This window comes from Peromyscus leucopus, chromosome 9, assembly GCF_004664715.2.
Source record: "Peromyscus leucopus breed LL Stock chromosome 9, UCI_PerLeu_2.1, whole genome shotgun sequence".
In the NCBI taxonomy this organism is placed as follows: Eukaryota; Metazoa; Chordata; class Mammalia; order Rodentia; family Cricetidae; genus Peromyscus; species Peromyscus leucopus.
Window position 1 is genome coordinate 980932 of NC_051070.1, and position 16765 is coordinate 997696.

Consider the following 16765-nt stretch of genomic DNA (forward strand, 5'->3'; position numbering starts at 1 on the left):
AGGTACTCACCAGAGCCAAGACCAAGGTTCTCCGTGAATGACTGCCCTTGGTACCCAGCAAGCAAGCCCTGGCCAGAGTACCTAGTGAATGACTCTGTTCCAAGAATATTTCAATATTTTGAGAATTAAAAGGGGATGGAGTTATAAGGACGGAGGCATACGCCTCACCTTCTTTATATTCTGTAATGGTTAATGTTGGTTGTCAACTTGACAGGATCTAGAATCACCTAGGAGACATGTCTGTGAGGGCACATCTGTGAGGAAGTGCCAAGACTGGAATAACTGAGATAGGAATCCCCTCCCTATGTATGAGCAGTACACATCAATGGGCTGGTCCTAGAATATATAAATGGAGGAAGCTAGTTGAACACCATCATTCATCTCTCTCTCTCTACTTACTGGCTGCAGATGCATTGTGACCAGCTGCCTCAAGGTTTGGCCACCATGGTTTAATTTGTAATGATAGACTATAACCTCTAAATGTGAGTCAAAACACACTCTTCCATCCTCAAACACTTGTGTCACAGCAATGAGAAAAGCAACTAATGTGTACTATTATAAGAGATCCACCGCCTCCTCCTTCCATCTATTCTCTTCTTTTTTTTTTTCCTCTCCCACTTGATGAGGCTGGAAAGAACTCACTCATCTGGGAACCATGGTGTACATTTTTCCGGTATTCAGTCTTGAGGCAGCCAAACAAAGGAACATGGCTTTTCCAAGAGACTCCTGTGGGCCAGTACTCTATTATTTATTTAGGTGACAAATTTTTCAAAGCCTCCCAGGAAATCAGTTCATTTACAGTTAGGTCTTGCAAAACATCATGTCATAAGGTATATGAGAACATGTCATCTGAGTCGAAAAAAGTCACACTTTTCCTGAGAGCTGATCAGTTTAACAATGAAAAGTGACTTAATGGGTACACACTGTCACAAAATTGAATGAATTAGATGGATGGAATAGACTATGCTTTCATAAAATTCACATATCCAGGCAATGCTGCAAGGGGGAATTTAACATTTTTTAAACTATATAGAAGTTTGGGGCTTTTATTTCAAAAGATATATGACATGAGAAAAAAATCTTTAAACTGTCAGAAAATATGGGCCCTCCTCGACCTTTCCCAACTATTGTATAATCTGGGGATTTCACTACATTACAGAAAAGCACAAAATTAAAAGACCTTGGCTATATGTTACCTTGTGAATTACAGGAAATAAATGGCTACCGTTTGGAAATAGTAGGATTTTTAGTGTAAATTTGATCTTTAAAAAAAACATTTCTCTTTTTTTGTTCCATAAAAATCTCCTTGCTTCTCTGAGTACGAGAGCAGAGGTCCCATCATGTCCAGAAGACACTGTTTGGCTCCAGTCCCTGCCGCCCTCTGACTCTTAAAATCAGATCCTTATAAGAAGCCAGCCTTGGCAGCATCCATCTGTAATCCAAGTGCTGCATAAACACACTGATCTCTAGAACTTTCCGGCTAGCCTGCCAAGCCCGGTCAGCAAACTCCGGGTTTAAACAGAGACTATGTCTCAAAAAGTACAGTGGAGAATGACAGGAAGATACCAGACATCAGTCTCTGTCCTCCAATTGCACATAACCCATATGTGCATGTGTGTTCATACACATGCACATGTACCATAGCCCAGTAGATTTTTATCAAAGGCTTTTTTCTGCATCTATTGAAATGATCATGTGATTTTTATCTTAAAGTCCATTTATGTGGTTTATAACATTTGTTGACTTGTGTATGTTGAATAAACCTTCCCACACACACACACCCCGTAGTAAAGCCAATTTGGTCATGGTAGATAATCTTTTTGATGTATGTCTTTATTCAGTTTGCAAGTATTTTGTTGAGGAATTTTGAATCTATGTTTGTCAGGAATATTTTCCAGTAATTTTCTTTTTTGTAGTACTTTTACATAATTTGGGAATTAGAGTGATACTGGCCTCCTAAAAGGAGTTTGGGACTGCCCATTCTGTTTCTTTTCTTTTCTTTTAACAATTTAAGAAAGGTTGGCTGCAGATAGTCTTTGAAATTCTGGTAGAATTCTGCTATGAATCTATCTGAGCTGATCATCTTTTAGTTGGAAGGCTCTTTATTTCAAACTCCTCCTTAGTTATGTCTATTTAGGTTGTTGATCTCTTCTTGGTTTAATTTGGGTTGTTTGGATGAAATGTGTCCATTTCTTGTAGGTTTTCTTACTTAATGGAGTACAGTATTACCTTATAATATTCTGAATTTTTTGATGTCTATTGTGATGTTTCCCTGTCTGTTTCTGATTTTATTAATTTGGGTCCCTGCTCTTTCTTTTGGTTTATTGGGAAGGGGCTGTCATTCTTGTTAATCTGAAAGAGCCAGCTCTTAGACTTACTGATTCTTTGTATTGTTTTCTTTGTTTCTTAGTTTCATCTCTGATTTTTATTATTTCTTGCCATCTATGGGATTTGGATTTGGCTTGCTCTTGTTTTTCTAAAATTTTGAGTGGCATTATTAAGTCATTTGTTTGTGCTCTTTCTAAATGTTAAGTGTAGGCACTTAGAGCTGTAAATCTCCCTTATATGACTGCTTTTAATGTGTCCCAGAGGCTATGTTGTGTTGTGATCTCATGACCAGAGAGGCTGATTCTGCAGTCTATAACAGATAAATGAGTTGAAGGAAAGAACTAGAGCTAGGAATGAAGAGTCTGACTAAGTGTAGTAGCCTCCCTTTCATAGACATGTTAAGTCTTCTTGTTGGAGGGTCTGGATTTGGAGCCCTGGTAATCAAAGGGGCTACTGTGGCCACAGTTCTCATTAGACTTACATTTCAAGATAACCACCTTCTACCAAACAACAGACCATTCTGCCATACCTATTGCTACTAAAAGGAAATTCCACCCACTAGAGAAAACATCTAAGACCCCTAGAGGCCAAGGATGCCACTCTTCAGTGAAGTCACCTATTTTCACCCCAAATCATCTTTAACTCATGTCCTTTTACTGGATATTTTTACAAATTTAATTAACACTTTGGGTAGTAGAAATGTATTTCTGGCTGTTTTGATGTGAAGAAGGTGTGTCATGTCTGTGCAGCTCCAAGTCAGGTAACCAAATAGCACCCACACTCTTCCCTAAATATATAGAGAGGGTTGGGAGAGGAAAGGAGCAACCCTTCACCTCAATCATAGAATCCAAGGTTGCTGCTCACACCTGACTCCACAGCTGTTCTGACTTGGATGCTGCTATTCAGCTCCATTGAAGATCACTTTCTTCCAAATTCCAGTGACCTTTCCTCAGCATCAGAGAAAAAATAATGGATACATGTTTTCAAAGCACTGGTACCTCTGCAGAGGCTTGCTCTAATTCAAGGCCCCAAAATCAAGCAAAAATGCAATCTTATTCTCATAAGCATCAATGAATAGAGAAATACCACAGAGAAAAAGCAATTAAACATTGTACAGTATTCCAAAAAGGTCTGTTTTGTGATTTTTCCATGAATGTCTCATTAGCCAAACAGTATCTTTATAACCTTGGCAAATGATCAGCTTGAATATTTGTATCCTGATATTTGATAAATAGCACTATGCACTTATAATAATTATTATTGAAAGTCTAAATAATACTCTAGTTTCTTTAATTAGAACTAAGATGAAGTGTGCAAAAGATAATATGGAGTACTGCCTATGTTCCTGGATATCAATTTATAGGCATCATTTACATTTTTAATTATTTTATTTTATGTATATGTGCATTTTTTCCTGCATATAAGTTTGTGCATTGTGTGTGTGTGTGGTGCCTGTGGAGGCCAGAAGAGGGTTTGGGATCCCTTGGAACAAGTTGTGAGCCGCCATGTGGATGCTGTTTATTGAACCCAGGACCCTATGCAAGAGCAGCCAGTTTTCCTAACAACTGAGCCACCTCTCCAGCCCTCTGAGATAGATTATTTTTCCTGAGAGTGCCCCTTAGTCACCCATCCATCGAGAACTTTTGTGGTATCTCCTACATGTCAGGTATTGTAGTCTTTTTACTTTTTCCTCCATTCAGCAATTTCTGCTTCTCAAAGAACCGTCTTGTTGGTTAGCCCTCCCATTCGGCACTGGGTGAAGTCATGCTTTTCTTTCTACAGCTCTCAGCACATTCTGGACATGTCTACAGGCAGTGTGTACAGCACTACAGAGAGAACTGAGTGTGTGTCTGCATCCCACCCACCCCAGCCACCCACCCCAGCCACCCACCCTCACCCTCTGTAGCTTCAATCACTCCTTGGCAGTGAGCTCCCACTGAGGGAGAGAGAGAAGAAACCTTAAAGACCCTGGAAATGAGAGGAAAGGGACAGAAATCCTAAGGCACTCAGTTTTGTTCAGTCTCCTGAGATAGTAATAATTATTTTATAACCAACATTTGGCAAGAATGAGCCAATTTTTTAAGAAAACAGTATTGGGAATTAAAGACATAAATAGGGTCCTATTAAGACTGCCTACTTCTGGCTTTGCCTTAGCATTTCATGACACTAGTCTTGCAAACTAATCCTAAGACACTATTTATGGATAAAGAAACTGAGGGCATAGATACTAATTAAGTTTATTCAGAAGCTATAAAATAAAAGGATAAAATGTGAAGTATGTATGTATATTTGTATAAAACAAAAATAGCAAATGTTTCAAAGTGATAAAATGTAAATATAGTTTATCCCTTCCACAGTCACATGGCTTTCATTTGGATTATCAGTCAAAAATAAAGTGGAAAACTCTAAAAATAAGCAATTTTTAAATTACAACTTCTTTTTACTCCTCTGCCGTTCTGAGTAACATGATGGGCTTTCTTGCTGCCCTGCACCATCCTGCCTGGGGCATGACTGTTCTTTTTGCCTGGTATCTCCATGCTGTAAATGCCACCTGCCCATCAGTCACTTCATAGATGTCTCAGCTGGTTACCAGACTGATGATCGCAGTATCACTGTGCTTATCATATTTACTATTAGCCCCAAACCATAAGGGTCATGTGTGATACAAAGGAGGCACTGGGGCGTAAAGCAGAGAAGCAGGTTGAATTTGGGACTGTGGCAACATGACTGCTGAGCATGTAGAAGAAACAGACTATCTGTGGGGTTTTGTATATCAAGAATCTACTAGGTTATATAACATTTTCATGTTTTTATTTGTATTAAATTATAAAAAGTTCAGGGGGTTGGCTCAGTGAGTAAGAATGCTGGCTTGTAGCCAGGTGGTGGTGGTGCACACTTTCAATCCCAGCACTCGGGAGGCAGAGCCAGGTAGATCTCTGTGAGTTCAAGACCAGCCTGGTCTACAGAGAGAGATCCAGGACAGGCACCAAAGCTACACAGAGAAACCCTGTCTCGGAAAAAAAAATAATAATGCTTGCTTGCAAACATGAAGACATAAGTTCAAATCCTCAGCACCCATATAACTATCCAGTCATGGCTGTGCATGCTCATAATCCAAGTATTGGAGATATAGAGACAGGCATATCCCAAGAGCTCACTGGTCAAATAGTATAGCCCAAATGAGCATCTACTGGTTTAGTGAAAGACCTTATCTCAAGGCAATAAAGCAAACAGTGATAGAGGAAGTCACCAGCACACTTACATGTATGCAGCACACATACATATGCACCCACATTCACCACACACACACACACACACACACACACACCAAAAAAATAAAGTTACATCATTACCTTGTAATATATATGTTTCCAAGGTTGTAGCTGGGTTACAAAATTTGAACCCCAATAAATAGTTTGGGGGTTATATATTTTACTTGTTGAATTTCAATAGGTCCACCAAACACATGGATATCCCATGAGTTGATTTTTTGTTTGTTTGTTTGTGACACATTTGTAAGATAAAGACACTGAAGGTTTCTTTTCAATCTACAATGAGACATTAGTCGTCCATGCATTTACTTTTATCTATCTGTAAGAACATTTTTGTAAATAATGCAGAAATGGGAAAACCTAACCTGTGACTGCTGTTTAAAAATGACATCCTTCCACCCAGGATGGGGCTGAATTAAATAGTGGGGTACTCTCTCCAATAAAAAGGCAACTTCTCCTCATCTCAGCAAGAGCCCATCACCAGGGGCTTACCCATTTTATATGCTGTTGCCCCCACCTTAGATGATCACACTGTCACCCCAATGCTGTTAGGTAGGAGCCAATACTAGGAAATACCCATTTTCTCTTCTCTTGGCTCTTATCCACTTGTGATTTTACATAATTGCCACTAGAGGACTGTTTTCCCATTGTCTGGTGATGTGGTTACATCACATTAACCAACATCTGATAATACTTTAAAGCATATTACCTTGTGAAGCCCAGAATTTTAGTAAAACCCTTCAACTTCAATGCTCTGCAAAGTCACATTGAAATTCCTTTGGGTGGTAATTATATTTACTACAGATGGTCTCATGTAATCTAACTTTTCTATAATGAGTTAAAAAAAAATTGAAGACTCCTAGGCCTCTCTTTCATTACAGAATGTGCGGGCTTTTCCCACACCCTTGTTCTGGAACATTAAGAAAGAAGACATGAAAACAAAGAAAGGAACAGAGGACCCCCTGCTACTGTGTCTATAAACAACCAGTGGTGTTTAAAGGCTAATAAAACTCCAAAGATCGCTCTTATACCCATCATCTTTGGGCCAATTTAAAAATATTTTTGATGGAAGAATGTCAAGAAAAATAGAGACAATTTCTTAAGACACAATTCTCTGCTCCTAGCTCCTAGAAAAGATTATATATGTGGCTGTCATATAAGGAGCAATTGAAATTCCACACCACAAAGGCAATGCAGGGAGGTGGGGGAAAAGAATCAATCTTTCATATGTTTTTTTCAAAGGCTTGGCAAGAAACCAGGGGTAATATTTTTGCAACTGGGAATGTGTGTTTGCTGAGGAATATTCCCACATTTGAGTCATCATCAGGGGTCCTCATCTTGTTTTACTTTCAAAGGTAGAGAGGGCATAACATTAACCCCAACTGGGAAAAGGAAAATGCCTCTCTGTAATTCTCCTCCAGGGAACAAGAATAAAGAGATTACATATGCCTGCATAATGGAGGGTCTCCTCACTCACACAAAACAAAAGACTTCATTATTTTTCACTAGCCAGTGCCTTGTGCCTCTCACTTCCAGAAGCCAGGCAGGCAGACTTGGGCTTTTTGTTGTTGTTTTAATAGTAAGCCACTAGATAGACTTCCTAAGAAAGCCCTTGTTTGCACAATGTTCCACCAGTTTGCACAGAAACTTACACAGCCTTCTCAGACTTTCCATTAGAACAAGATGCAGGGAAGATACAGAGACCTTGACATCTCCACTCTGTCTAGTGTTTCCTCAAAGGAGAGACCATGCCTGAAGACCAAAGTGCTATCTCGATATGATCAGCTGTTTTTTTCTCTGAGCATCTTGCCAATGGATATTTTCTCCACAAGAGTGTTCTCCTTGTATCCTTCAATGAGGCCAACACACACACAAAGACTAGTGAAAATTTATACTGGCAAATTACAGCTTGCCCTTTAAGGATATCTATCCCTCACCTAGAAATACATGCACATTCATTTGTCAAGTTGGGGGTAAATGTCCTGCATGCCTGAGTCCTTCCTTCGCTTGTCAACAGAGTCCTGTAAGATGAGATACATGGGGATCCAGTTTCCAGTGATGGACCTACTCTTAGGTTGAGAGAATGAAATGAACTGAGAGCTGTTAGAATCTCAACTCCATATCTGCTTTTATGCTCCTCCACCAATTTGCATAGACAACATAGATAAAAACAAATTTTCTACTTATGAACAGCAACATCTGAGGTGTCCTTTTTCTTATTACTATCTCCATGTCTTATCTACTCTAGGTATGCAGCTATTCATCTTAAGTTATACAGTATTGTAGCCTATTCATCTTCAGTGATGCAGTATTCCAACTTGAAATAAAGTTAATATTATAACTCCATCAAAAGTGCCTATAAAGGCATCTATTTTACTTGTGACTTTCATTCATCACAAGTGTGAATGGGTCAAACAAGTTAAAATATTTGATCTTTGAAGCATTTCAAGGTTCATTCATCAAGTATTTATGGAGCACTTTCTTTGTTCAAGAACTGAAAAACAGTACTCAACAGCTTTAAATACAACCATGTTCTCTTGGAGCTTTGAGAATCTGGTCTATGTGTAAAGCTGAATGACCAAAGAGAATGGCATGAAAGAATGGAATTCCCTTTTGGTAAAAGAAGAGATCAGAAATGGTAAGATTAGGAGAAGGCCAACAAGACTTTGGAAGTCACACTGAGGTTCTGAGTTAATCTTTCTCTGAAGAACAATAGTAAGTTGAAGGGTTTACAGCAGTGGAAATAACTGTTAGATACCAGTTAACTGCATAACAAATAATTCCAAACTTGGAGATTTAGACACTATATTTTATGTCTTACATTTTTGGTGAAAAATCTGGGCATAGCACATAGCTGATTCCCTAGCCTTGGGCCTCTGACAACCCTGCATGCACTTGGACTGATGGAGCATTCTCTTCCAGGGTCATTCGCGTGATTACACATCCTCACAAGGTGCTAGATAAATTGAGATTCTTCCAGAGCCGTTAGGTGATGGTTTATCTTGATTTATTGTCAACTCGATGAGACTTAGAATCACTTAGAAAGCAAACTTTTGGTTTTATCTGTAAGGGAAAATTTTAGAATTTTAGAGAGCATTAACAAAAGTGGGAAGATCCACCCTGACTGGGAATATTACTCACCATGGGCCAGGAACTAAGACTAAACAAAAAGATGGAAGGAGAGTAGGACAACATCCTTCATTTTTCCATACCCAATTGACAAAAACATGTTTCCCCCCATTATTACTGCTTTCCAAAATAGCAAGACCCTTTACATGGCCAACAAATGTGGCACAGTTTAAGCCTGAATCTGTTTGATGTATAAAGAAACATGCTAACATGGCATGTTTTCAGCCTGTTTCTTTAGTTAAGTGGTCCCAGAGCCAAAGTGTTGTTCCTCATGTTTTCTTTCCAACCCTGTGTTCCTACTCCATCTCCTGCTCCAGACTCACCTCCTATCTGAGGGTCTTCCTTCATTTATTAATTTGGCTTCTATTCTTATTGTACAGTGGAATTAGAAGTTTCTACATTCTTTTAGATGAATTATTGTATGTACAAGAAATTGTTTCATCTATATCCCTACCTGTTTCCTATGAGACAATGCTGAAAAATAAATAGACTTTAAAAGCCACAGAAGAGCATGCCTTGAGGAGAGTTTCACTTTTTAGTTTTAATAGAATCCTGCCATTATACTTGGGTGGAAGAATATTCCTTCAGAAACCTTCAAACACACTTCCTGTAATCTCCCCCAACTAGTGTCTTGACTGAAATGTATATTTTACAGTTTGCTAAAAGAATATTAGCTCTTGACTTTCAGCTTAGAAAGACTGGCTTTTACCTATTGTTTTTTATTTCAAATGTTATAGGCTTGCCCAATGAAAAGAATGTGATGTCAGAGCATTTAATCAACAATAGACTAAACAAGAGTGATGCTGGAGAGGCATTAATTTTAATTTTACACAGGTGTAGAGAAGGCACAGTCAGGGAGAGCAACCAGAAAGAGAATTAGGGACAACAATACACAGACAATAAAGTGCTGAAGCTGACCTCTCAACACAGGGAGGTGGGGTCTATGAGCTTGGTTTCATTGTGCTCAGATTATGTGGGAGCCTTGGAGTCAGGAAGAAGGTGAGCAAGAGCTCTACTCAGGGAACAGGAAGTTTCAGATGGAGACTTACAACTGAAGAGCCAGAAGCCAACCAGGCCTGTGCTGGGCTCCAAATGATCTCTTGGCTTCCTGTGTTATAAGTTAAGCTGCTTGTTAATAAGAAACTCATAGTTACTGGGCATTTAATTATTACTTAATAAATATTGCTGTGAATATAAGAAAAAATTATGGAAAGAAAATTAAAGCAAATGTTTGGCTACTCTAACCCATTTGAGCAAAGGTTTTCTGACTACAATATGGAACTGAAAACCAACACCCATGCTCAGTGTATGAATCATCCAGAGACCATAATTTCCATGTGTGATGAAACTCCAGCCTCCTCTTATATAATTTTCTGAATTTCTTAGATCCAAAGAGAAAAACATTAGTCAAAAGACAAAAAGGAAGTAGGAGTCTAACTTTCTCCTCACTCTTTTGGCCATATTGTTGGGGAAAGAGAGAAAAGGGAGCCATAATGAAAGGGCACCAGGGACTTATGGAGACTTGGCTGCTCTGTTCATTCAGGGAGGGCACAGAATGCTTCACAGAGGCCACCAGAGCCTGGAGTCAATAGGCACAGTAGTAACACACATCCTAGCAAGTATGTCAACCATTTTTAGCCTGGGTTATTGAACATATAACCCCGTAATATTTACAATATTAAGCCTGAGACTATTGCTTTCTTCTGTTTCCACTATAGGAAGGGCCCTCACATTCAAACATACATGTTCTAATTAGATTGGATGTGTTTTGTATTTAAGACCCATAGGTCTCAATGACTTAGGGGATGAGTATTATAATAAAAGAGTAAAAGTTACGACAGTGGCTGAAAGTTAAATCCTAGTGGTTTACACAGATTGATGGGGGTCTAGACATCTAAAGGACAATAACACTCCAAATAGGCATTCTCAAAATGACTTTATGTTTTTCAGTCCATTTTCCAAACACCCATCCTCGATACTGGAGACTTTGCTTGGCTTTTGTTAGCTGAACTGAACCTAGAAACACATCTTTTTGTGTAGTATCATTGTAGTTCTAGAAATAAGTACAGTTTCCCTCTACCAGTAAACAGATCCTCCTATGTGGTAAAATGTGGGTGTATCCCCAAAGTGGTCCCTGCTCCTTACTAAAGTAACAGCAGGAATCTTTGGATGTTTTCTCTGGTAATGCATTTATATTCATTGGATTTGTAACACTTTTTTCAAGAATATATACTATGATTATCTTTCTCTGTGTCAAAAGCACTTTTATTGTATGTATGTGGTTGTGTGTATGTGCATTGAGGTATGGGTGAATATGTAAGTACAGATGCATGTGTATATGTGTGCACCTGCATGTAGGAGACTCCACGTCTCTACTTTCTGAGACCTGGAATGAGAGTTGAGCTGCCACGCCCACCTGGCTGGCATTTATGTGGGTGTCTGAATTCCCATCCTCCAGTTTACACAGCAATTGCTTTAATCACTCAGCCATCTTGCCAACCCCATGAAATTCCCCCAAAGGCTCAGGAAGCATTGTAAAAGTTGGGGAGCAGAATGTAAGAGCCAGAAATAGTATATGTCATCAGCAAAAACAGTATTTTCAGGATATAACAAGGCCATTGTACACATGAACTCACAGCAGCTAGGTAATACATGTGTAAGACATATATAATAGCAAGTCAACCATAATCCCAGCATAGATGGGAAAGGGCTTCATGAAGTCCTACCCTACCTGAGATGCTATTGGCAATTGAGGGCTGCTGGGAGAAGGGCAGTAGACTTTGTTCAGAGATGAACACCCCCCCTCCAAAAAAAATTGCACATGCTCCAGTAGATGATCCTACACCCATTGTACATATAGGCAGCACTAAGTGGATTCAAACATCTTTTTAAGATGTATGTCATCCATCAAGATCATGATGAGAGGACATGCAGAGATGACTGGCCACACTAGTGAAAGCCCGTGGAGATTCCCATGGGACTAGACTAGGCCCTCTGGATACAGAAGATGGTTGTCTGGCTCATACTGTTTAGGGGGCACCCAGGCAGGGGGATCGGGATCTGTCCCTGGTCTATAGGCAGGCTTCTGGAACCCGGTGCCTGTGGTGTGACTCCTTGCACAGCCTTAGTGCAGTGGAAAGGGGCTTGGACCTGCCTAGGCTCAGTGTGCTGGGCTCTGCTGACTTCCCATAGGGGACTTTGATTTGAGGGATGTGGAGATGTGGGGTGGCTTGGGAAAGAGGGCTGGGGGTCGGAGGAGGGAAGAGGGATAGTATGTGGATAGTATGTGGAGTGAGTAGAAAATTTCTTAATAAAGAAAAATGAAAGAAAAAAAAGATGTATGTCATCATTCCAGGGGCCCAGCTTGGAAAAAAAAATATAAACCTTTCCTAAGGGCTCGAAGAGACCTCCATGTTTAAGCTTGAAATCAATATCATGACTGGCCCTGATGCTGATGTGACCCTTATAGGAAGCTTGCTCTGGTTTTGTACTGGGAATTTGAAAGACGAGGACAAGGAGGAGGGGCTGCTTTCTGTTTATCTTTTTGCTTCTTTTGGCCATGGAACTTCGGCTTTGTGTTTCAGATTCAAAGCCTAAAGGTCATTTTCCTCTATGTTTGTGATTGGCTGTATTTTGCCTTATCATTGGTGTTTCCTTAAAATTAATAAGAGCCACAAGCAGTGATGTATTATTCATCCTGAGTAGCCAAACCATGCATTTATCTAGGGTTTCTTTCTTTTGCAAGAGCTTGCACTCGACAGCGCATGCTGAGTGGATCATTCGAGGGGCAGCCAGCAAAGGAGAGGTCAATCCTTAGTGTGCAGCATCACATCCGCCAGGAGCGCAGGTAAATACTCCAGGAAGATGAACTCCAGAGACATTCAGGAAAGGACTTTACAAGTGTGTCTCAGTACAAAGCCCAGCCCTCTGCTCTGGTTGTCAGGCAGGCGTGGTGACGACCTGGTTCTAGCTGCTGGTGGTAACAATAAAGAAATTCCCTAACTGATTCAAAGATTTAAAAATCTTTACTTCAAAGATTCTTTCCTTGGTGATAGCCAAAGTCTCACTTTTAAGATCAGAAAGAACAAAAATCTGAAAACTTGTTAGATGGGATCAAAGACTGGTGGGTAGACCACAAGCTTATGCTTTACAAAGAAATGAGTCATTTCTGATATATCAGGAAAATTAATCTTTACTCATGATTATTGACTACAAGTCAAAAGTTGTTCTTGAGATGTTTTGACATGACTGTGGTTGTTCTAGGTCACTAAGACATGGATCCAACAGCCAGAGGATCAGCAGGGGCAAATCTCTTGAAACTTTAACTCAAGACGTGAGTTCTAAGCTATGCCTTGGATTTTGGAAACTTGATTATGAATGTGTATTTAAATGATTGCTTAGACAGTTGTCATGCCTGAGTTTTCCTATCATCTTTAAATATTTTCCTATCAGAGGGAATCAGGAAATTTAGAAAGCAAATTACATGGCCAAGTACTAAAAATAAACCATTATCTGAAAAAATACAGACATCCCATGCAGAGCACATGCCTCAGTTAAAAAGAATAACACAAAATGCAGAGAGCACCTGGCTATGAGTTCCTGGGCCCACCTGATACATCTACAGCTCAGCTCCTGCAGCTAAGGTGCAGGGAAGAGCGCAGAAGGAAAAGCAGAAAGATTGTGAGACGGAGGAATAGGCATCTCCTGTGAGACTGTCTTCTAGGACAGTGAAACCGCACCAATGGAATCTCACCAATGAGGTAGCATTAACAAGAGCTGAACACAATACCAGTCAACATGCCATTGTGGGTGGGGGAAATCTCATAAGGCCTCACCCATAGATGAAGAAACTACATGCAATTAATGGCTGCTGAAAGAGGGAGAGTCTATCTTCTCCAGGGATTATGCCCTAACTACTTATCCAGTGCTAAGTGGTCATCCCTAAAGCATAAACATATACTTAACACTGAATGGGTCCTGTGGGTTGTATTTATATACTCTTGTCTGTTATTCCATGTCTTTTTGTTGTGGGAATTGAGACCATTAATACCAAGAGCTAATAATGAGCAATATTTATTGATTCCTAGTTCTTTTGTTTAAGTGGTTCAGTAGAAATGTACAGTCTATTTAAGAGTTCAGTAAGATCATGGTTTTGGAAATGTGTGTTGGCACACATTCCACAAAGGGACTCCTGTAGCCCAGGTTGATCTAAAACTCACTATGTCACCAAGGATTACCTTGAATTTCTGATCCTCTGACACAGTGTTAACGACCATACCGAACTTATACACTTCTGTGGATGGAACCCAGGGCTTTGTGCATGCTAAGAAAGATTTCCAGTTACAATCTCAGTCCCACATTTTTTCTAAATACAACACTACACATCCCCTAACTTATTTATTCTGATTTAATTTTTTAATCTTTTGTTATAACTTCAGCAGTATGATAAGGCCTAGCACACCATGAAATTTCAATATGAATATGCTAAGCATTTTGTATTTTAGAGGGAAAATTCAGTTGTCAAGATGCTCATGGCCATTAAACAATATGCATATGGCATGATAATTATACATATGTGTGTGTATAAATCAGTATAGCTATCATGTATGTTATAGTCTGCATATAGTGTGCATATATAAACAGGAGTGTTGATTTTAATTTAGAAAATAGTCTTTTAGGCCTTCAAAAGTCCTCCACTGTACATATACCTTTTATTTGTAGCACTCAAATACAGTGCGGTACAGAAATGCACAAAGAGAAGACAGTGAAATAAAGATGATCCAGGAGAAGAAGGAGCAAGCAGAGATGAAAAGGTACCATGTGGCTGTGTCCCAAGGCTCTCATTTGGGAGTGGATTTTTCTCTGGGCCTATGTCTCATCCCATAAATGTTTCCTTGAAGGAAAGTGCAAGAAGAGGAACTTCGAGAAAACCACCCATACTTCGACAAGCCACTCTTCATTGTGGGGCGGGAGCACAGATTCAGAAACTTCTGCCGCGTGGTGGTCCGAGCACGCTTCAATGCGTAAGTACGGGCCACTTACTACACTTGGACCCAGTATTTGGCCTGAGTCCTGGGAACAGCAGGGAGTTTGTCACAGGAAGAAAAAAAGGACTGTGTAGGCCTAATGGGGTCACAAAATAAACTGTGGGCTAATTAATCATCTTGCTCCTCTTTGCTGAGTGCCTGACCAGGTAGAAAAGGAAGGTTTCAAGCAGGTAGCATTTGTAGGAGGCTCCCATTGATAAGGCGTTTAACAGCCCTGTGTATTAACACATTTTTGACAGTTGTGTATGTCAGTGTTGTTAAGTCTCAATTTTCCCTTGAAAGGATTAAACAGAAGGAAAACCAATGACATGATGAAGGATATTGTCCAAGGTCTCTGTCAGACTTAAGCTTTCTGATGAAAACCTTTATTCTAGAACTAAGTGGAAAGAGAATGTTATCTAGTGTTTGTATTACCAGCTGTTATGAGAAGACCCACTAGCCAATGTCTCAACCTCACCAGTGTGGAAGAAATGAGTAAGAACCTCTGGTTGTGTAGCTCTAGGGAGACCTAAGCCAGCTATTATAGTCAATCGGTGAAAGGAATTTTTGTCTAGTGTTACTTTAAGTACATATCACAGATATTAAGTCCTGACACAGGACTGGGAAGATAGCTCAGTGTATAAAGTATTTGTAGTCTGAGCCTGAAAACCTACATTTGATACCCAGCATCATGTAAAGCTAAGCATGAAGGCACCGGCCCTTGTAACACCAGCACTAGAGGTGGAGATTGGCTATGTAGCTCCCTGGGGCTCACTGGCTAGCAGTCTTGTTCAGTGAGCCTCAGGTCCCAGCTAAAGGTTCTGTATCAAACTACAAAGTAGATGGCACTTGAAGTTGATCTGTGGCTTTCACCTGCATAAACACAAGAGCATGCCCTGCACCACACACACACACACACACACACACACACACACACACACACGAGAGTCCTGGGGGGGGGTGTAAAACTTTCTAGTCTTTGCTTGTGCCCTCATTCAAGTACTAGGATATTCTTTGTTAACAATTTATATCATATAATATATTACTTGTTGAATGCTCAGCTGTTTCTACCAAAAAAAATCTATATGTTGAAGTCTTAACCTCCAGTGTCTCATAATGTGGCATTGTTTGGGAACAGGAACTTTAAAGACATAGCTAAATTAAAACAAGGTTCTCAAGATGGTACTAATCCAGCATCTCACTTCCTTCTAAGAAGAGGGAGTTTGGACACAAACCTGCAAAGAGAAAGCCCACGTCAAGATATGTAACCTGAAATATACTCGGCACTGCAAGGAGGGAGGCCTGGAGTGGATCTGTATGCCACAGGACTCAGAAGGACATAACACTACTGACATCTTTAATTTGGACCTCCAGTACTTCATAACCACATAACAAAATAATCCCCCTTGCTTACACCACCTCTGTGTATAATTAAAGCATCTCTATGAAACCAGCATGAACTGTCCCAGCATCACAGGAGACTGCATCACTGTATATGCTCTCCTGCAATGATTAATATTGGTGGTCAGCTGGGATTCAGAGTCACATGGAAACAAACCTTGGGCATGTCTATGAGATGGTTTCTAGTTTGGTAAATTAATGTAGAGATCCACTCTAACTGTGAGTTGACATCATTCTGTGGTCTGAAGTCCCCATCAGAATTAAAAGGGGACAGTAAAGAGAGCATTTGCATTCCTCATTCTCTGCTTCTTGCACGTACAATGTGACCAGCTACCCCAAGCTCTTGCTACCATGACCTTCCCTCTGTGATAGACTATACCTTTGAACTGTGAGCCAGAAAGAACCCTCATGTCTTAAGTTGCTTTGGTCAGTCATTTTTTTCACAGCAATAAGGAAGTAACTAATAGACCTCCCCACCAACCAAGGAAGACACTTAGGTCTGAGGAGGCTGAGGGTTTTACTCAAGGATACCAGCTAATGTGTGACTCACTCGTGATCACCATTCAATTGTCCCTCTGCTGTTCCAGGAAGGTCTTCACTATTAAAAGC

At 40.0% G+C, this 16765-nt stretch overlaps 1 protein-coding gene across 5 annotated transcripts in view; it reads left to right on the forward strand.

The window, feature by feature from the left end:
- Positions 1 to 16765, forward strand: part of Nalcn (sodium leak channel, non-selective) — a 309764-nt gene that overhangs the window by 246437 nt on the left and 46562 nt on the right. For all 5 annotated transcript variants that reach the window (XM_028868293.2, XM_028868291.2, XM_028868295.2 and 2 more), the window contains 4 exons: positions 12475 to 12576; positions 12993 to 13062; positions 14451 to 14542; positions 14630 to 14752. In XM_028868293.2, coding sequence (XP_028724126.1) covers positions 12475 to 12576; positions 12993 to 13062; positions 14451 to 14542; positions 14630 to 14752 — 387 coding nt within the window. The remainder of the gene's footprint in view (positions 1 to 12474; positions 12577 to 12992; positions 13063 to 14450; positions 14543 to 14629; positions 14753 to 16765) is intronic.